This window comes from Petaurus breviceps, unplaced genomic scaffold (genome assembly GCF_028583685.1).
Source record: "Petaurus breviceps papuanus isolate PSGF00001 unplaced genomic scaffold, PetGlider_PUasm1.0 126, whole genome shotgun sequence".
NCBI lineage: Eukaryota > Metazoa > Chordata > Mammalia > Diprotodontia > Petauridae > Petaurus > Petaurus breviceps.
The window spans coordinates 53,699,467-53,721,287 of NW_027185655.1; the positions used below are offsets into that span (position 1 = coordinate 53,699,467).

The following is a 21,821-nucleotide window of genomic DNA, read 5'->3' on the forward strand; positions in this document are numbered from 1 at the left end:
GCAACCTTGTAGGGCTGTTGTGAGAAAAGGGTTTTGTAATCTTAAAGCTCAATGTTAACATATTTTTTTACCCATGGAATCCCAAAATCTCAGATATGAGAGGTTCTCTAATCTACTTTCTACCTGAGTAGGAATTTCTTCTACAATATCAAGCCTTCTAAAGATCTCCTGGAGGGGGAGGCACACTAACTCCTTTAAAAGTCAATCCCATTTTTGGCCAATTCTAATTTTTAGCAAGATATTTTCATTAATGGAGCCTAACTGGCCTCTCTGTAACTTCTAACCTTCAAAGCCAAATAGAAAATGCCTACCTCCTCTTCCACAAGACAGCCCTTCACAGATTTGAAAACAGCCACTTCCCCTCCTCCCTGCAATCTTCTCTAGGCTAATTGTTCTCACATTTTCACATGGCATTGGGTCAAGATGCTTCGCCATTTTATTGTCATCCTAAGAATGTGTAGCGGTAACCACACTGGCATACCCAGGATGACTGCTAGCACAGGTTCTTAAATCTGCTATACTAGGAAAGACAGCTGTTTAAGAGATGAACAACCTTTTAAAATTACATTCACTAGTTCAGCAGAAAAGTCAGCACCCTGAACTTCAGAGAAAATACAAACAGAGAAAATATGAGCAGAGAAATAAGGACCAACAGACAGGGCTTCTGAATCAAAGCAATATTGCAATATATTTCACACATATCCCTGGATCAAGAGAGCATTTACATCTGAGCCGTCAGGGAGCTCTGAGCTTATGGCCACTCAATCTCGACCAGGAAATCACAAGATCCTTCTCATAAGCAGAAATACCCCAAAGCAAAATACCAGCTCAGAGTGTGTGTATATGTGTGTCTTCTCAGAGCCAGAAGGCATCACAACTCCTGTGACTCAGTGCCTAATTAGAAATCAGCAAAAGGTGTGAAAGCCTTCCTACAAGCAAGCCTCCCCAAAGCCAGCTTCCCTTAATGGGGTCCACCTGAGACCTATTAATGGGCAGGGGAAGATCTTAAATCCCATTAACATTACAGAATGCTGCTCCACTTATCAATGGTCCTTCCTAAAATGCAGCACCCGAATTGAACACAATACTCCAAATATGGTCTAGCCAGGGAAGAGTACAGTGGAGCAAGCGTCCTTCCCCTTCTGGACACAGTGAAACTGAAGGTTACACTAGCTTTTGAGCTGCCATGTTCTACAATTGATTCATGTTAAGTTTGTAGTCCAGAACATTTTCACATGAACTTCTGCCCAGTCATTCTTCCCACCCTTCCCACCATTCAGCCTTCCCACTCTCCCAACCCCCCCACACTGTGAACTTGTAACACTGATTTCTGAATCCCAGGTCCAAGACTCTGCATAGTTATCTGTACTCAATTTCATCTTAGATTTAATCCAGCATTCTGGCCTGTTGAGAAGTTTTTTTTTTTTTTTAATACTGATATACCCATCTAACAAATGAAGTTATTCCTCTTAGTTTTGTGTTATCTGCAAATTTGATAATCATGCTGCCCGTGGCTACTTTCAAGTCACTCATAAAAATGCTGAATAAAATTATCAAACACAGATCCCTCTAGCACCCCACTAGAGACCCCTGTCCAAACTGACACGAAGGCATTAGTGATTATTCAACAACCTGTGAATCCATCTAATTGTAATGTTCTTGAGCATCTTGATCTTCACCTTGTCCACAAGGGCAGAAAATGAAAGACTTGGTCAGACTACATTTAATTTGACACAATATGTTCATGATGAAATCATATTGGTTCTTAGTGATGACTATTCCTCTTTCAAGATGTTCACAAAATATCTTTAAAATTTTATGTTCTAGCATTTTGCCCAGAATTGAAGTCATACTTACTGTCCTACAGTTTCCATGCTATAGGTTAAGAATCAAGAAGCATTTATTAAGCACCTACTATATGCCAGGCAGGGCGGCTGGGTGGAGCCATAGATAGAGAGTCATGCCTGGAAAAAGGAAGACATCTTCCTGAGTTCAAATCTGGCCTCTGACATTTACTGTGACTCTGGGCAAGTCACTTAACCCTCTTTGCCTCGGTTTCCTCTTCTGTCAAATGAGCTGGAGAAGGAAATGGCAAACTATTCCAGTATCTTTACCAAGAAAACCCCAAATGGGGTCATGTAGAGTGATAAGAAGCACATGATTGAAAAATTAATAAACACCAAATATGCCAGGCACTGTCCTCAGCATTCAGAGACCTTCATGACCTGGTGCCCGCCTACCTTTCCTGTCACCTTATACCTTACACCCCATCCTCTCCCACATATTCTGCAGCCCAGCGAGACTGACCTTGTGCTCCGTCAAACGAGACTCTCCATCTGCAGTCTTCAGAGCTGTCCCCAATGCTTAGAATGCTCTTCCACCTCAAATTGACCTCCTGGCTTCCCTGAGGTCTAGCCTTCTACAGAAAGTCTTTCTTAATTCTAGTGTCTTCCCTCAGTGGTAATCTCTAGTTTTCCCTGAATATACTTTGTTTACACTTCATTGCTTGCTTCCAGTTGTCTTTCCTCTAAGCCCATGAGTTTCTCGAGAGCAGAGACTATCTTTTGGCTTTCTTTCTAGCCACAGCTCTTAGAACAAATCCTGACACATAGTAGGTACTTAATACATATTTACTGACTGTGTGACAGAATGAAAATTTGACCTGTATATTGTAGTCATGGTTCGTTCAATGTAAAGGATAGCAGAAAGATAAAATGTGATACTCACGGCTTCATCCTTGTCAGAAATCAGTTGTGAAACATTTTTCTCTTCTTCTTTCTTGATCAGTCTTTCATACAGGTCACTGACAATGAATGAGGGGTAATACCTATCCTTCAGGCTCTCATAAACATCTCCCTGGATTTTGTAGAACACCTCAATGCCTTTATTTCCTACGAGGCTTTGCTGGATTTCTTTGTAAAGTGACTTTTCCACAGTTATTTCCCTGCTTTCCACAAAAAAATTCTGATAAATTTCACCGACTAACTGGGGTATTTCATTCTGTAAAAAAGAAAAAAAGGAAGATGAAGTCAAGAGAAAAGAAATTAAAACCATTAAGGATAAATTATTTCCTTTAAGTCTCTTGTATTTAAAAAGAAAGGAAAATGCTCAGTAAATAAAGATAAAAAATAATAATTATGATGATGATAGTGATCTTTGACACCATGGAGCTGACATCAGATTTAGAAAAACCTGGGTTCAAGTCTTGTCTCTGACAAGGCCATTTGTGTGACCCCAGACAACTCTCTTAATCTCTCAGCGTCCCAGACAATTTTCCGAGACTATAAATTATAAAACAGCTGCCATTCTGTATTGGTAAAGTAAATTTCTTTTTTTATTTTAAAATTATATTTATTACTAACTAATACTTTTGCAATGCTTTAAGATTTTTAAAGTTCTTTACTTACATCATCTCATTTTCTCCTCATAATAACCCTGGATGGTAGGTTCTATTATTATCCCTTTTTTAAAAAAAAATTATTTACTTTTAGTTTACAACATTTAGTTTCACCAGTTTTGAGTTTCAAATTTTCTCCCCCTCCTTTTTCTGCCCCCTACCCACCATGATGGCATGTAATCTGATATAGGTTCTACATACACCTTCACATTAAACATTAGTCAAATTGCAAAGAAGAATTATAACCAATGGAATGAACAATGAGAAAGAAGAAACAAAACAAAATGAAAAAGAGAGACAGCAAGTAGTTTGCTTTAATCTGCATTCAGACTCCGTGATTTTTTCCTCTGGATGTGGATAGCAGTAAAGGGAATTTTTTAAATCAGGAATTCTCTCTGCCAATGAAATCATGGGTCTACCTCAAATGATAACAATTATAAATAATGATAACTCATTTCTATAGTATGTTCAAGCTTAAGGAGTTTTCTCACAATAATCCAGAGTGGTCAGCAATCACTACCTCTGTTTTGCAAATTAAAATACTGAGGCTTAGAAGAGGTTAAATGACTTAGAAAAGAGAAGACAATTTTCTGTTATTAAATAACTTAAAACAAAAACAAGAAACATTTCAGGATCACTGCATACTATTATTTAATATTAATTTGAGATATCACTAAGTCTCTATTTCTAAAACTATAACTCTGTGTGTGTGTGTGTGTGTGTGTGTGTGTGTATAATATTAATACTCTCAGGGACATTCAATTAAGCAAGGGTGAATAGTGGAAAAGAAGAAGAAGAAATTCTCTGACTGTTCACTCACATATGGCAGGGATGTGTGCATAGCTGTGCCTACTATTTTTACAAGTATACCATCATTTTTGCATGCAACTGTGCCATCCAAAATGACCTCGTACAGTGCCATACTAGTGCTGAATAGCTGGGACTTGTCTTCAGAGTCTGAGGTGTATTCTTTAAAAAATTCTCAATGGTTGTAGATCTCAGAGCTGAAAGGGACCTTAAAGGCCCTGAATTTTTAAGGTTTCTGAATCATGGACCCATCTGGCAGCCTGGTCAAACCAGTGGTCAAATATTTCTCGGAATAATGCTTTAAATGCATAAAATAAAATATGTAATATTACAAAGAAAGTCAATTATAGTGAGGTAGAGTTATTAAGATATTTTTAAAACAAGTTTATAGAACCCAGGTTAAGGATCCCTGGGATAGAACCACCCATAACTAAGCAGGAATCCTCTTAGAAGGAGGTTATCCATTATTATCTAGAAGATTCCCTGATGGGGAACCCACCATCAATACTTTATTTATTCATCTATTTATTTATTCATTCATTTATTTTTAATTTTTTTGAGGGGAACTCACCAACTTTTTAAAAATTATTTTTAACTTCTTTTGGGGGGGCATCTAGGGGGAGACTCACTATTGAAGCAGCCCAGACCTATTTAAGGTAACTTTAATTGTTAGAAGGTTTTCCCTCAGGGGCTGCTGAAATCTGCTTCTCTGTCATTCCCACTCATAGTTCCAGATTCTGTGTTCTAGGGCCAAAACAAGCCAAACTGATCTCTCTTTCACATGGAAGCCTCCTGGAAGCTTAAAGACTAAGATAGCAGGCCTTTAAAAAGTCATTGCTTCTTCAGATTAGACTCCTTTATTCCTTCAGAAGAGACTCATTTATCGTAGCTTCCAGTCTCAACTCCCCTGGTTGCCATTAGCTTTTCAGAACTGGCCAGAAGTCACTTGGAGGGAAGGAACTCACTTCACATATGGTAAAAAACCAAAACAAAACCAAATAAAAATTATAATTGGGTGAGAATTAGCTTTTCAATATAAAATTTTAATTGGATTAAGATTTCATATTTTATATTTTATAGCAGCTCTTTTTGTGGTGGCAAAGAATTGGAAATCAAGGGGATGCCCATCAATTGGGGAATGGCTGAACAAGTTGTGGTATATGAATGTAATGGAATACTATTGTGCTATAAAAAATGAGAAGCAGGGGGTAGCTAGGTGGTCCAGTGAATAGAGTACTGGCCCTGGAGTCAGAAGGACCTGAGTTCAAATTCAACCTCAGACATTTAACACTTCCTAGCCCTATGAGACCTTGGGCAAGTCACTTAACCCCAATTGCCCTGCCTTCCCTCCTCCAAAAAAAAAAAAAGCAAAAAAAAAAAAATGAGGAGCAGATGGACTTCATAATAACCCAGAGAGACTTATATAAACTGATACTGAGTGAGGAGAACAGAACCAGGAGAACTTTGTACATAATTACAGGCACATTGCATGTGTGATGACTAACTTTGATAGACTGGGCTCCTCTCATCAATACAACACTATAAGACAACTCTAAAAGACTCATGATGGAAAGGGCTGTCCACATCCAGAAAAAGAACTATAGAGTCTGAATGCAGATTGAAGCAAACTACCTGCTCTCTCTTTTTTGTTTTGTTTTGTTCTTTCTTTCTCATGGTTCATTCCATTGGTTATAATTCTTCTTTACAACTTGACTAATGTTTAATGTGAAGGTATTTATAGAACTTATATCAGATTGCATGCCACCTGGCAGGAGGGGAGAAGAGAAAGGGAAATGGAGAAAATTTGGAACTCAAGGGATTGTGGAGCTGAATGCTGCAAACTAAAAGTAAATAAATAAATTTAATTGAAAAAAAAAAAGAATAGAAAAAAGAAAAAAATATTTCATATATTTAAAAATTGTCTGTTTTTTTTGGTAGCACAGCAAGTAAGAGCACCAGCTCCAGTGTTGGGATGACCTGGAGATTGAATCCCAGGCTCAGAAACTTAGCACCCACCCAGAAACACCTGGCCATGTAATCTTGAGCAAGTTACTTAACCCCAATTGCTTTTTAAAAAAATGTCTCGGTTTTTTTTAATAGATAACAAGCACAATGACCCTTCATTGTAACGTGGTAGCCATTAACACTAATTCAATCATAGGTAGCATTAATAGAAGTATAGAGTCTAGTATAATGGGAGATCATGGAGCCATTTTATTCTACTCAGGTATGAATGATAACTAGCATTTATGTAGCACTTCAAAGTTTGTAGGGGAAGCTAGGTGGTGCAGTGGATAGAACACCTGGCCTGGAATCAGGAAGACCTGACTTCAAATCTGGTCTCAGATACTTACTAGCTGTGTAACTCTGGGCAAGTCACTTTATCCTGTTTGCTTCCTCAGTTTCCCCATCTGTAAAATGAGCTGGAGAAGGAAATGGCAAACCACTCCAGTATCATTGCCAAGAAAACCCCAGATAGAGTTATGAAGAATTGGACAGGACTGAACAACAACAATTAAAGTTTGTAAAGCAACTTATGTATATTATATCATTTTGTCATTAAAACTACCCTGGGAGATAGGTGTTATTTCATAGATAAGATAACTGTAATTGAAAGCGGTTATGTGACTTGCTTGAGGTCACACAACTAGTAAGTGTATGAGGCTGGATTTGAATTTGGGTCTTCCTGACTCCAGCTCCAGCCCTCTATCCCCTGTACCACCTAGCTTCCTCTATTTAATCACTTCTCATGTTAATAAGGGCAAGCTGGCATGGGTCCAGTCTAGATAATGAAGGGATTTCAAACTGTATTGTTAAAATAAATTTTAAAATAAACTTAAAATAAAATAAAACTGTATTGTTAAAATTTATGTAGTATAACATTTTGTAAATTTTATTTTATTTTATCCTCACAACACTGGGAGGATTATTTTCACCATTTGACAGATGAGAAAACTGAGACAAATTGTTTAAGTGACTTGCCCAGGGTCACATAGCTAGTAAGTATCTGAGGCCAGACTGAAATTCAAGTCTTCCTGGCCCCAGGCAGGGTACTCTAATCCACTGCATCACCTCCCTGCCATATTGGTTGAAGGAACTGATGATATTTAGATTAGAGAAAAGACCAGGGGGAGGCAGGATAGCTCTTTGCATTTTCAAAGAGCTTTTGTGTAAGAATGGATAGATTAATTCTCCTTGTCCTTAAAGGATACAATCAGGTGGAAACAGATAAAAAAAAAAATAGAAGCAGGGGGAAAACTCTACCTAAAAAAGAACTTTCTTATAATCAGGGCTCTCCTAAAATGTAATGGATTAACTTGTGAAATAATGAGCTCCTGGTCAATGAAGGTCTCCAAGCAAAGGCTGGGTGACAGCTTGTCAGGAATTTTACAGCAGGAGTTTTTATGCTTCAGGTAAGGATTAAACCAGTATCCCTTTAACTCCAGGAATTTTTGATTCTATATACGATGTTTCAGTGTTTGCTTTAAATAAATCTTCACTAGGAAACATGGGAGTATATTAATAACACTCAAAGTGCTACCAAAGAGAAGTTACCATCTCCAGCAATTACCTTGTTAGCATTCTTCAGATGTTCCACTGACTCCCAAAAGCTAATCAGAGCTCTCTTGTCCATCCTTTCCATATATATTCGAAAATGTTCTCGATAGGATGGATTTGCCAAAATATCTTCAAACTGAAGAATCTGTTGGTAAGGAAAAATCAAGAGTAGAGCCATGAATGCATAATCCTATCTTCCTTCCACTTCCAGCGTCCCCACTTAGCCCATGCTTCGTTCAGCAAACAAGATGTCAAAGTGGCCGACCTGTACACAATCACACACATAACTCAAAATAGAGTATGGATGGTTCTCTAATTTTGGTGAAAAATCAGCAAATATTCCAGATGGATTTGTTCTAATTCTTCATAACTAAAATGGAGCAAATAGGACTTTTAAAAATTATTATATTTTCAATTCAGGGAATAAAACAAGTATTTCTATAATCCAGTACAATAAAAATGAAGCTTGCACATGAAAATGCAAATCTACCATGTACAATTTACTATTCCCTTCAAATATACAATAAATTTGGCATGAAAAATTTTTTTTCCTTCCCCTGACCTAGAGATGGCCACCATTAGACAAAATAGTTATATGTGTAAGATTATTTTACACATACTTCTATTTATCAGTTCTTTTTCTAGAATACTCAATATTTAGAATACTCAAAATAACCTAATCACTCACAGTTGTTCTTAAAACAATATTGTTACTGTATACAGTATTCTCTTGGTTCTGCTCACTCACTCTTCGTCATTTTGTGCAAATCTTCCCATGCCCTTCTTTTTTGTTTTTTTGCTTTTTGGAGGGCAGTTGGGGTTAAGTGACTTGCCCAAGGTCACAGGGCTAGTTTTTGTGTTGTGTCTGAGGCCAGATTTGAACTCAGGTCCTCCTGACTCCAGGGCCATCACTATTCACAGCACCACCTAGCTGCCCCACCCCACCCCAGTTTTTGTGGTCTCTCCCTTTATACCATATCCCCCCAAGTAGAATGTAAGCTCCTTAAGGGCATTAATAATTTAATTTTTGTCTCTGTACTCCCACAGTGGCAGTTTGGTGGCACAGTGGATAGAGCACTGACTAGGTCTAGAATCAGGAAAAACTGAGTTCAAATCCAGCCTCAGATACTTACTATCTGTGTGACCCTGGCCAAGTCACTTAACCCTGTTTGCCTCAGTTTCTTCATCTGTAAAATTAGCTGGAGAAGGAAATGGCAAACTGATCTTGTTTGCTGCCAAACTGCCAAGAAAACCCCAAATAGCATCACAAAGAGTTGTGACACGACTTAAAAGACTGAAGAACAAAACTCCTAGAACCCCCAACATCTAGGACAATGAACATGGGTGTTCAATTCATGTCGTTCATTGCCCATAGTTGACGCTTAATAAATATTTGCTGGATTTGATAAACTGCATTTAAAAAATTGTCTCATCTTCTACTGACCTGTAGTTACAAAGTCAGTGGGTACTTTTTATAAACTTCTCATACCTCTTATCCTCTCCTTAAATGTAAATAATCATGAATGGACTTTGGGGGTATTTTGATAAATCTGTGATCTCATGGATTTTGGTATACACTCCCGTAGTACGGGGCGGGGTAGCATGGGAGCACCACTGAATGCATAGCCTAGGCTGTCCATTGCTACCATTCTTTAGCTAAAGGACTTGCCCACCTCACTTTCTCAAGAAAAATAAAACTTCTAATTGATCTAGTCGATGAATTTTTCAAGTCTCTGCTTTTCCCCCCCTCCTGTTTTACTGAGTAATTCAGCAATTATAATAGCATTCCAACTAAGGATATGAAAGTGAGGGAAGGAAGAGAGAAGAAAATTAGCCTCCAAAATAAATTGGGGGGTAGGGTAGAGGAGGAGGCATTTGGACTCTCAGGTTTAAGTTAATGGTTATAGTAACACTTCTGAATGATGTAATTTTGATAGTTTGGTGTAATGGAAATGCAAATTTAAAGATCTTCCCTGCCCCTAGGCTAAAGTGCACCTGGAGCCTGGGGTGGGAGGCTTGTTTTTCAGTAGATACTTTTTGATTGGGCAGTGGGTCAAGAGGGTGGTTACATTCTCTGACCCATAAGAAGGCTATATAATCCCTGATGTGAGGCTTTGCTTTGGTGCTCACTTTGAGAAGTGTTCTGTGATTTGATCAGATGAGACTCTGGGAAGCCATTGTTGAGAGCCCCCAGCTTTGAAAAACCCAGATGTTGATTTGGTATGGATGCAATGGTTGGACAGTTTGGAAACCTGTCTACTTGATCTGTTTCTCTGTCTTGATAATTCTGTCTGTATACTCTGAAGTTCGGGGTACTGACCTTTTTCCCCTGAACTAGGTAAATGATACATATTTGACTGATTAAAGTAAGCTTGTTAACCCATTTTGAGTTGCTTTCCTTTAACAAAGCAGATCTAAGAACCTGTGTTGGCAGCCACCCTAGGGATGCTGGGGTGCTTGCTGCTACATTTGGCAATCTCAATTATTCATTTTACACCTACCTCTTCTTATTGTCAATAACAGGAACTCATTTATATAGAATTTTAAGATTAAAAAAAATTGGGTCGCTCTCTTTTGCCTGGGGTGGTAGTAAAGTGACTGTAAATAAACATAAACATCATCATCATAGCATTTATATGCCACCTACTATGTGCTAAGCTCTTTACGAATATTATTTCATTTGATCCTCAGAACAACTCTGGGAGGTAAGTGCTAATATTATCCATTTTACAATTGGAGAAACTGAGGCAAACATCAGTTAAATGACTTGTGACAAAGACCACACAGCTGGATAGTTTCTAAGGCTGGATTTCCAGGTCTTCTGGACTCCAGGTTCAGCACTCTACCCACTGTGGTACCTAGCTGCCTCACGGACCCAACCCCACCACCAATCAGTACAGGAACTTTGACTTGCTCTATTTCCAAACTTGCCCTTTGTCCTAAGGACTATTATCCCTAGAAGCTTACTATATTGGTGCTATTGTTGTTCGTCCTTTGTTCCCAAGGAGGACCAGGACTTCATGGAGTTGATAAATCTCAATGAATTTTAGGTCACTGCATCTCCCAAGCTCAAGGACCCAGCAGGCTCAGTCTCCTCAGGAGAAGAGATCATAGGCATGTATCTCAAAACCTGATCCATTTAAGATTGATGAATGCTTATAAGAACTGCTTCACAAACTGCTACAGCCAAAGACCCTAGCAGCTAAGGAACAGTGAGCCTCTCTAGACTTGTCCTTCAGCATCAGACTTTTATATAGGTTTATTATATTATTACTTATCATTATTTGTGGCAAAGGGGGACAGTTGTAACATGTGAGCTTTCTTCATTATCCCCCTGGAAATACATAATTCATATATTGCAATCCCACTTTATAGATGAACAAACTAGGATTTAGAGCAGCATTAAGTACACTGCTACTAAATTCAAGGTAATTGGCTTGGTCATGCATGGAGTATATAGTGCAGCAGGGTCACAAACTTAGGTTTTTAGACTTCAAGACTAAAATTTGTGAAAGGGAGGCATGGTGTAATAGATAAGTCAGGAAGACTTGGGTTCAAATCCTCCCTATGGTGTTTATCTGACTAGGTAAGTCACTTGACTTTTCTGAGCCTTAGTTATCTCATCTATAAAATGGGTCTAGAGATAATAAACCTCCTACGGCTGGTGTGAGAGTCAAATGAGATAATATATATGATGGACTGTGAAAATTCTCACGTACTAAAATTTTATTTCTAAAATTTGTTACTCTACACTGCTATGTTTTACATTCTATCCAGCCACCCACCATAGCCATCTCATCATCTATCCTGACACTGCCATGTTTCTCCTCAGTTTTGAAATGGGCTGCTGGACAAACCAATCAACCAACCAACCCCTGTCCTTAGGGGACTTAATCCACTTAGCCTTGGAACTGCTTGATTGGCAAATAAATGTTAGCTCAACTAGTCCACTATAATTTAGCTGGCCTGAGTCCTACAGGCCAAACTGACCTATCCACTATCCACATTCAGCTATCCACTTCAGTCATCCTGCCATCCATTCTGCTACCCTTACACATTCCATTAACCTCTGTTCTGTCATATTCTCTCCCTCCCCACTGCCATCCAATCTCTCTCCCTTTCTACTTCTTGCTCTGGGTTCAGTAATCAAATCAATACTATCACATTGCCATTGTTCCTGGAAAAGGCATGTTAACCAAGTATCCTAAGATTTAACTGCCCGTCATCTCTTTGACTCCCTAGACATTCCCTTCCCTGACCACCAATCTCCTCTATGTGCTGTCTCCCCACATTCAAATATAAGTTTCTTGAGGAAGGGATGCTAATTTTTATGTCCCTGGTGTTTAGCAGAGTGTTGGGTAACCAATCAGCAAGCATTTATTAATTACCTACTGTTAAGTAGGCAATCAATTAACAATTATTTTTTAAGTACTTACTATGTACCGGTCACTATGGTAGGCAGTGGATACAAATGTGAAAAATGAATAATTTTTACCTATATAACATACATACATACATACATATAGCATAAATATAAAGTGAATAAATGTAAATATATACAAGGTAGTTTGGGAGGGGGGTACTAGCATTTGGGGGATCAAGAAAGGCTTCATGATATTATTGTTCTATAAGAAATGATGAGCAGGTGAATTTCAGAAAAACCTGGAAAGACCTACATGAACTGATGCTGAGTAAAGGAAGCAGAACCAGGAAGAACATTGTATACAGTAACAGCCACATTGTGTGATGACCAATTTGATAGACTTTGCTCTCTTCAGCAATACAATGATCCAAGACAATTCCAAAAGAGTCATGATAGAGAATGCTATGCGCATCCGGAGAAAGTCTGAATGCAAATCAAAGCATACAATTTTCTCTTGTTTTTTCTTTCTCGTGGTTTTCCCCTTTTGTTCTGATTCTTCTTTCACAACATGACTAATGTGGAAATATGTTTAATATGATTGTACATGTATAGCCTGTGTCAGATTGCTTGTCCTCTTGGTTGAGGGGAGGCAGGGAAAAAATAATTTGAAACTCAAAATCTTATACAAGTAAATATTGAAAACTAAAAGAAAGACTTCTATAGGGATATCCCAGATGAGGGAACTCCTACAAATATAGGTCAGCACCTTCTCTGTAACTGAAGCACTGAGAAATTAAGTCACTAGCCCAGGGTCACACAGCCCATATACATTAGAGACTGAGGAGATCATCTTTTCTGCCCTTTCTGTGTTAGTTACTGTTTCCTTTGTCACTTCTACATCTCCATCCCATGGGGTGTCATTTCTCCAGGGGCACTAAATTTCAGGGAGAGAGGCACAATTTACTTTCCTCTTCAATGCCTAGTCTATGAGTAGCCAAACTACAGTCTGTAGAGTGGGATCTGGAAGGTTAGATCATAAAAATCAACTGGAAATGGGTACTTTGCCTTACAGCAGAGACTTTCTACATGAATACAGAGGGACCTCTCTCTTACAGGTAGCCAGGAAATTGCTATAGGGTAACTCTGATGTAAAAAAGCAACAGCCGGTGGACAACTTAATGTGGCTTGTCATTCAAGGAATGACAGTAAAAACCTGAAAAGGAATGGCAGCTCAGTATGCAAGTGGTGGCTTCTGCCTAGACTTTATAAAACTCAAAGGGAAACAAAAAGAAAATTCTGCACCTTTATTACATTAGTTGGAAGGATTAAGAGCCTTAGGGACAGCTGGGAGGTGCTGGGGAACGGGGGTTCCATACACAATCAAAGCAGAAAGTAAGAACTACAGAATAGTGGGGGAGTAAAGAAGCCGAGATCAATAGTGAGTACCCCAGCGCTTTCTCAGGCTCAGCTATAGAAGTCAGGCCTGCTGGGCTGCTCGTAGATTCATGTTAAGTTAGCTTCAGCTGCCTGGAAAGCACTAGTGAGATCAATGGTTTGCAGCATGCAGAGCTCCCAGAGGCAACAGCAAGAGATGCTGTTATTATTTGCTAAGGATGTGATATCTTCCTTTATCATTTTATTCCATAAGTTTCCTTCTTATAATTGTGTTCTCAATTTTTAGCACATTTTATTTATCCCCAACAACAAAAGCATATGTATATGCATATATACATGTGTGTACATACAGGTTCCCGAGATGCTGTCCTCACAACAACCTGAGGAGGGTCTAGGTGAGTATTAATTATCTCCTTCATTTGTAGAAGGGGAAACTGAGGCTTAAAAGTCTTGCCCAGGACCACACAACTACTAACTACCAGCATAGAGCTCTCTAAGAGTGTTTGGCCCCCTTGCAATAATAATGCAATTTACATAGGAGGTTGCACAGTGTCATGGCAGGACACAAGCAGAAATTTAATAAGGCTACCCAAAGAAGTCAGGATTGGGTTTTTGGCTTGGTAGGATGGGAATCCAGTAGGAACCAAGCAAATAAGAACTCAAATTCTGGGACAGATCAGTCTGGAAGAATCAAGTGGGATACTACAGGTCTAGGTAGGTAAGACATGACATCATTAGAGAAATAAGGATCGGTAACTTATGCCAACTGAGTAAATTGACTCTATCAGTCAATATCAGACCATACTATACCACCAGACTCCAGCCATCTTTTCCCCCTTCATTCTGTTACCTTACATGGACTCCCCCACTCCTCTCTGCCACCACTTTCCATCTCTTGTCTAGGAACCATCATCAAATCAATGCTAACATTGTTAATGGAAAGGGAATATCAATCAATTCTTCCATGTCTTCACTTTCCATTGAAGACCAAAATACCCTTACCTCTAATGGAATATGAGCTTGAGGCAAATATTGTTTCACTTTTGTATTTATATCCTCAGTACTTACCACAGTGCTTGAGATATAGTAAACATTTAACCAGTGTTTTCATTCATTCAGTCTCCTTTACATGGCATTCAAGGCCTTACACAATATAGCACTAGCACATGCCTTATTTCATGCTACTCCCTTCACCTAATCTATGCTCCAGTCAAATTAGACTACTTACTAAACACACCTTTTGCTACTCACATAGTTAGGTATGGCTGGAATAGCTTTCTTCTCCTTCTATTGAATTCATGCCTATACTTTAAAACCACATCTTTCAGGAAGCCTTCTCTGATCAGACCTTTCCCCTTCAGGCCTAAAATAGTGTACCTTTCAAATACATTTATAGAACATTGTATGCTATAATTATCTGTATGGGGATGGCAGATAGACAGCTTGGGTTTTCGACCCATGACGGGAAAGATCTCAGGAAAGTCTCTTAAGTTGGGTGGATCTTCCATGGAAGATTTCTTTTTTTCTCTTTTTAAATTTAATATTTTATTTTTCCTCAACTATGTGTAAAAACAGTTTTTAACAATTGCTTTTTAAAATTTTTGAGTTCCAAATTTTCTTCCTCTTTCTCTCCCCTCACCTCATTTGAGAAGGAAAGTAATTTGATATAGGTTCTACATGTGCAGTAATGCAAAACATATTTCCATATCAGTCATGTTCTGAAAGAACACAAACCCCTCAATAAAGTAAGGAAAAAGTATGCTCCAGTCTGCATTCAGATTGTTCTTCCTCTGGAAATGGACTACATTTTTCATCATAAGTCCTTCAGAACTGTCTTGGATCACTGTATTGCTGAGAAAACTAAGTCATTTACACACTATTGCTGTTATTATATACAATGTTCTCCTGGTTCTGCTCATTTCACTTTATATCAGTTCTTATAAGTCTTGCCAGGTTTTTCTGAGAGCATCCTGCTCATCATTTTTTATAGCATAATAGTATACCATCACAATCATATACCACAATATACAACAAATATACACAACAGGGGTGGCTAGGTGGTACAGTGAAAAGAGCACTGGCCCTGGAGTCAGGAGGACCTGAGTTCAAATCCAGCCTCAGACACTTGACACACTTATTAGCCATGTGACTTTGGGCAAGTCACTTAACCCCAACTGCCTTCCAAAAAAAAAAAAAAGTTAGGTTAAAAGCAGCTAAAGCTAAAGGCCTGTATTTATAAAGATAATTAACTCCCAATAAGCCATAGTTACATTAAAAGGGTATATGTTCATATAGTATCTCTCTTTTTTTTTTTAACCTATGAACCTAAAACCTCCTAGACAGCACATATTGAGCGTTCATGGACTCTCTGTAAAGGTGTGTCATCCTGCTAGGCACTGTACATTTGCTAATGACATTTTTTAAAACTTACAATAGTCCAATAATAAAATCCCATGTGATTTTCTAAGACCAAGTCAATATGACCCCCAAGAGATCCTGTCTAACACCAAATCCTACGAGTCTATAACTCTGGAAGGGCTTTCTTTTAATTAAATTCAAATAAGGAAACATTTGTGGTATGCTAACAGAATAACTTAATACAGTCTTAAAATATTCAGATAAAGGAAAAAAGGAAACAAGGATTGTGTTGGCCTCCACGGTCAACCAGTATGGCCAAATAACTGACTACATGAGAAAAAACTGGTCAAAATTATTTTGAGAGCATACTTCCCCATCTCGTTCTCTTCTTCTCCCCATTTCCACGTGTGTGGGGTAACAAAGACCCTTACCCAAATTAAACTCAGAGGCTTCTCAAGGTAGAAAGTAGAAAGGAGTTTACTATGATTCTCGCAAGAAAGGACGCCTCACACTGAGTACATTCATTACATTCTCAGTGTCAGATGGCACCAGGCATAAGATACATCCTTTTATAGCCCCAGCCCCTTTACCTAATCCCAATCCCCACTCCCTAGCCCCCATCCTCTCAGCTCTTTCTCACGAGCTTTGAGGGTACAATCTAACCCAAGGACAGTGATGACACATATACAGTAAGCAGATGCAGTCTCTTTGTAAGTTTAGCAGGCCATTGATTTTGGCACACTCCTATGTTTTTTGAGGCCCCCTTTTCCTTTGATTATTGTTCAATGCGATCAAAGCCTGTGTTCTTGTCCTTGTTCCTGTAATACTTCATGGTCAGCTTACCCTTAGAGTATAACTGGGCAAGGAACTAAGCAGATAGGATTAGCCTGCAGATTTAGTCATCTAAGAATTCTTGTACAACCCCTATCTTTGCTAGTCTCTTGACCTGGGTGACCATGCAGATGTGTCTACATCCTGTGTTCCTATGAACAACAAAAACACACACAAGCATCACTTGGTAGATTCTTCTGACCATGTATCACATGGACGTTGCAAGAAGAGGAAAAAACTAAAGGATATCTGCATTCATAACCATCTGAAAGTGAAATGGGACACACATAAAAATTGAGTCCAATCAAAGTTTTACCTTCTGGCTCTGAGGCCCTTCTCCCTCATCTGAAGCACCATCTTCTTGCTGATCATAAGCAGGACCTCCCAAAAGTCGAATTCTCTTCTCACACTGCTTCTTTGCCACAGTCAGCTGGTTAATATACCTTTTCATATTCCTGGCTCTCAGGAGGTCAGCTTTCATTGCCGCAGTCTCTTTGCCTGTTGGTAGAGCGACAGTCCAATTAAAGGAGACATGGTACCAATGGACAAACTGCAGAATTTCACCAGCTCAGACCCATATAGGCAGGCAGACTCAGCATTTCAGAATCACGTTCCCATCTGATATCTTCAACTACTGTGAATTCATCCAACAAGGTAATTTCATACTTTAAGGATCTAACATTTACTGAAATGGGTGCTCATTTCCTATCAGAACCCCTCTGAGTCTTACTGGGCAGTCTTCAGCAATTACCGTGGACAAAAATATTCCTTTCCTGGAGGTCAATTAATTTTTTTTAATTATAAGCCTCTCTGAATTTGGATACACTGGTCCTCTGATATCAGACCAGGGATCTACTTCAAGGTCTTAATTCAAAAAAAGCAAAAGTCTTGCTAAAATGACAACTTTGAAATATTTTTCCTTGGTTGTTGAAACAATGAGTTTAAATATTTTGGATTCCCTAGAAGTAAGTGGCCAACACTAAGACTAAGCTATACTTCAATTATTTGTGGTAAAATGATCAGATTGATTCTGTGGTGGTTTTTTTTTTTAATTGATTCTATTTACAATTAATTGATTTTGTCCTATCACTGCCTAAGTCATGGTACTTTGAAATTCATGAGTTCAGTTTAGAGACCCAGTTACGCTAATCGCTATTCTACTCTTGCTTCAAGGAAGTCTGTTATCCTTCAAGGACGCAGGTGGATATCAGGGAGTCTGGCTCACTGTCTGTCCACCACTGAACTATCCTCCCAGGATATCGGGCTTGTTAGCTAAAGAAGTCTGGCCCCACTATCACTAACCTTGCAGGTGAACCCAAACTGAGCATTTTTTAGTCACAGGAGGGAGGAGGGAGGTTTTGGGCAGCCCCACATTCCTGATTTCCATCCAATCATTTCATCCCTCACACGTCAACTCTGTGGTTCTTGTTCAATTGTTTCTGTTGTTTCCAACTCTTCATGACCCTATTTGGGGTTTTCTTGGAAGAAATACTGGAGTGGTTTGCCATTTCCTTCTCCAGCTTTTTTTTATAGATGAGGAACTGAGGCACACAGGGTTAAAGTGACTTGCCCACAGTGACATAGCCAGTAAGTGCCTGAGGCCAGATTTGAACCCATGAAGGTGAGTTTTCCTGACTTCAGGCCTGGTAGTTTATCCACTGCACCACCTAGCTGCCCTCAGTTCCGAAATCAAACACATTAATTTCACCATTCATAATGTAGAGCTCTTTTAACCAATTATAACTTGTTCCCTACATATGAAGTCCTGTTCTTTGTTCTATACACGTCAAAACTGTCTAAGAGAACTGCCCTGCCCTTCACTTGGGGTCTAAATTTTGCTAAAAAACAAAAGTTGAGATTTCATTTATTGGTAAATTTATGATTTACTAATAAATGAAACTTTGTGCTCAGAACTTGGTGCCTCAGTTCACCGTATTTTAACTGTTACACTGGTAAACATTTGTTCATATATTCAGAATATGTCCTTCAGACTCCTTGGGGGATGAACCCTAGGAAACACTGAGCACAGTATTTTAATTCAACCCTGACCAACATATAAATACCTCTTATGTGCAAAGCACTATGCTTGAAACTGGGGAGGGAGTGGTTAGATAAGGCAGCATCCTGCTTTTATGCAGTTAACATTCTAGCAGGAAAAAATACAGGTAACTATAAGAATAATACCAACAATAATAATTAACAATAGTAACTAACATTTCATGTAGCTAAAGTGCTTTAGTGCTTAAAACACTTTGCAAAGTGCTTTACATAGGGTGTCTTTTGATATTGTTTGAACCTTCCTCACTATAACCCTGTGAGGTCTTGTTATTCAGTAGTTTTCAGTCATGTCCAAATCTTCACAATCTGTTTGGGGTTTTCTGGGCAAAGATACTGGAGTGGTTTGCCATTTCCTTCTCCAGCTTTTTTTACAGATGAGGAAACCGAGGCAAAGAGGGTTAAGTGACTTGCCCAGGGTCACATAGCTCATAAGTTCTCTGAGTTCAGATTTGAACTTGTGAAGATGAGTCTTCCTGACTCCAGGTCTAGTACTCTATCCACTGCACTACCTAGCTGCTCCCAAACCCCTTGTGAGATAAGTATTTTTATTATTGTTACCATTTTACAGATGGAGAAACTAAAGCTGAAAAAGATCATCCCAGTGACATACACAAGGTAAGTGTCCAAAGTGAGTTAAAACCCAGGTCAGAACTGCCTTCCAGTGCACAATACTATGTAAATGCATTAAAGGAGAGAAAACACATTACTCTAAACCCCTAGTGTGGGGAGGACAAGATCATAATTAATAGGATGAATTAGGGAAGACTTCCTGGAAGTGGTGTCATTAGAATTGTGATTCAAAAGCTGGATAGGCATCCACACATGAAGATAAAAGAAGATGAGTCCAGACCAAGACAAGAGTACAAAAGTGGCCGGAGTGTGTGGGAGATGGGGAGCAGTTCGGTGTGGCTGCAGTTTAGAGTATATGGGTGAGGAACAGTGAAAGAGAATCTTGGGAAGGAGGGCGGTGCCTACATGTGGAGAAGGCAATCGGGTCACTGAATATTTCTGAGCAAAGGACTGACAGGCTTTGATCGATGCATGGAGATTAGCCCAGCATCAGGCTAGGAGGTTGGTGTAAAGGAAATGGGAATGAGGGGACAGAGGTGAGAGGTGTTATGTAAAAAGCATCAATGGAATACTATTGTGCTTTAAAAAATGATGAGCAGGTGAATTTCAGAAAAACCTAGAAAGACTTGCGTGAACTGATACTGAGTGAAGTGAACAGAACCAGGAAAACATCATACACAGTAACAGTGACATTGAGCTCTTCTCAGCAGTACAATGATCTAAGACAATTCCAAAAGACTCATGATGAAGAATGCTATCCGCATTCAGAGAAAGAACTATGGAGTCTGAATGCAGATCAAAGCACACTATTTTTGCTTTTTTTTCTTTCCTGTGATTTTCCCCTTTTGTTCTGATTCTTCTTTCACAACATGACTAATATGGAAATATGCTTAATATGATTGTACATGTATAGCCTATGTCAGATTGCATGCTGTCTTAGGGAGGGGGAAGTAAAGGAAGGGAAAAAATTTGGAAATAAAAATTTTACTTTTATTTATTTATTTATTTATATAAATATAAATATTTATATATATTTATAAATTTTTATATATTTATAAATATTTATATATTTATTTATATTATTATATAAATATAAATAAATATATAAATATTTATTTATTAAAAGTAAAGAGTTGAAATATCATCAAATGCCTACCTCACACTATAGATGGCCACCTTTGGAATCAGAAAATCTAGATTTAAACCCTGACTCTGCTGCTTACTGTATCTTGGACTCTGGGCAAAATACTTAACCTCTCTGGGCCTTACTTTCCTCATCTGTGAAATGAGACGGTTGAACTGAATGGTCTTTTTCAGTTCTTCAACTCTAAGCTTTCCTGTAATCAATATACAGGGTTTCCCAAAACTCTTTGTGTACTTTCAAGCAATTTAATATTTTAATATTTTACTATTAATATTATCATAACAATAATATTATTAATATTTTAATAATTTAAGCAATTGTTTAAAGCTGCACCAAGACATCAGAAACAGTTTTTATGATTCCCAAAAGGGATTCATGGGTGGCTCTCAGTTCACTGGATAAGCTGCCATATCTAGGAATATGCTGATGAAGTATTTGGTTGTTGTTTTTTAAGGCAATTTGGGATAAGTGACTTGCCCAGGGTCACACAGCTAGTAAGCATCTGAGGCTGAATTTGAATTCAGATTCTCCTGACTCCTGGGCTAAGGCTCTATGCACTGCACCACCTAGATTCCACAGAGCATTTCCTCTCACCTTCACATTAGTCTCAACTTTTAGAATATTTGGCTGACAGACACTGAGAAGGGAATCCATTAACTTCAGCCTCTACCTTTAGGACAAAACAAAAACCTAAAATTTTCAAATTTGTGCAGAGAGCCAATTCAGCTTGCTGAAGACAGCAACCTAGCCCCAAGTTCAATGTTACCTGAGCATCTGTCTGTCTGTCTATCTATGCCTAAGTATCTGTCACTAGAGATCACTGGAGAAGAGGCACTCACAAATTTCCTCTCCTCAAAATCTCAAATTCTATTTCACGGATGACACTCAGGCCAGGGTGAATTTCCTAAAATGTAAACACCTTAGACTTCAATTTCAAGCTCGGTGCCAAATACAACACGCGGTGAGCATGCCGACAAGATTTCAATTAGATGAACGGGGAGTATATGGGAGTATGGTGGGAAGGGGCAGTCATTTTCATCATGCATATTCCTCTTTCCCAAGGAAGGCTTAAGGTCCCTTCTATAAGAACAAAGACCAGAAGCCCCCTCATAAAAGGAGGAGGGAGAAAAAAAAAGGAAAAAGAAAAGACCCCACAACCCAGCTGCAGAGCTGAGGGGGATGTTCTCGTGTTTGGAGGGCTTGAAAGTAAAGGGCTCACGTGAATCTGCTCTGTTTGTTAATGAGCGATACAATGCCATTGTTGGGTCACAAAGCTTCTTGCTCTCCTGAAAGAGCAGCTTGTAGCTCAGACCATTCCATGGATTTTTGCTTTGGAAAAT

The 21,821-nt window shown here is 38.8% G+C and overlaps 1 protein-coding gene across 1 annotated transcript in view; it reads right to left on the reverse strand.

Annotated features, from left to right (window-relative positions):
• SNX25 (sorting nexin 25) overlaps window positions 1-21,821 on the reverse strand; it is a 256,900-nt gene that overhangs the window by 56,436 nt on the left and 178,643 nt on the right. The window contains exons 7-9 of the mRNA XM_069095984.1: window positions 17,026-17,207; window positions 7,776-7,907; window positions 2,728-3,000 (exon numbers count right to left, since the gene is read on the reverse strand). Of these exons, the coding sequence (XP_068952085.1) occupies window positions 2,728-3,000; window positions 7,776-7,907; window positions 17,026-17,207 (587 nt within the window). The remainder of the gene's footprint in view (window positions 1-2,727; window positions 3,001-7,775; window positions 7,908-17,025; window positions 17,208-21,821) is intronic.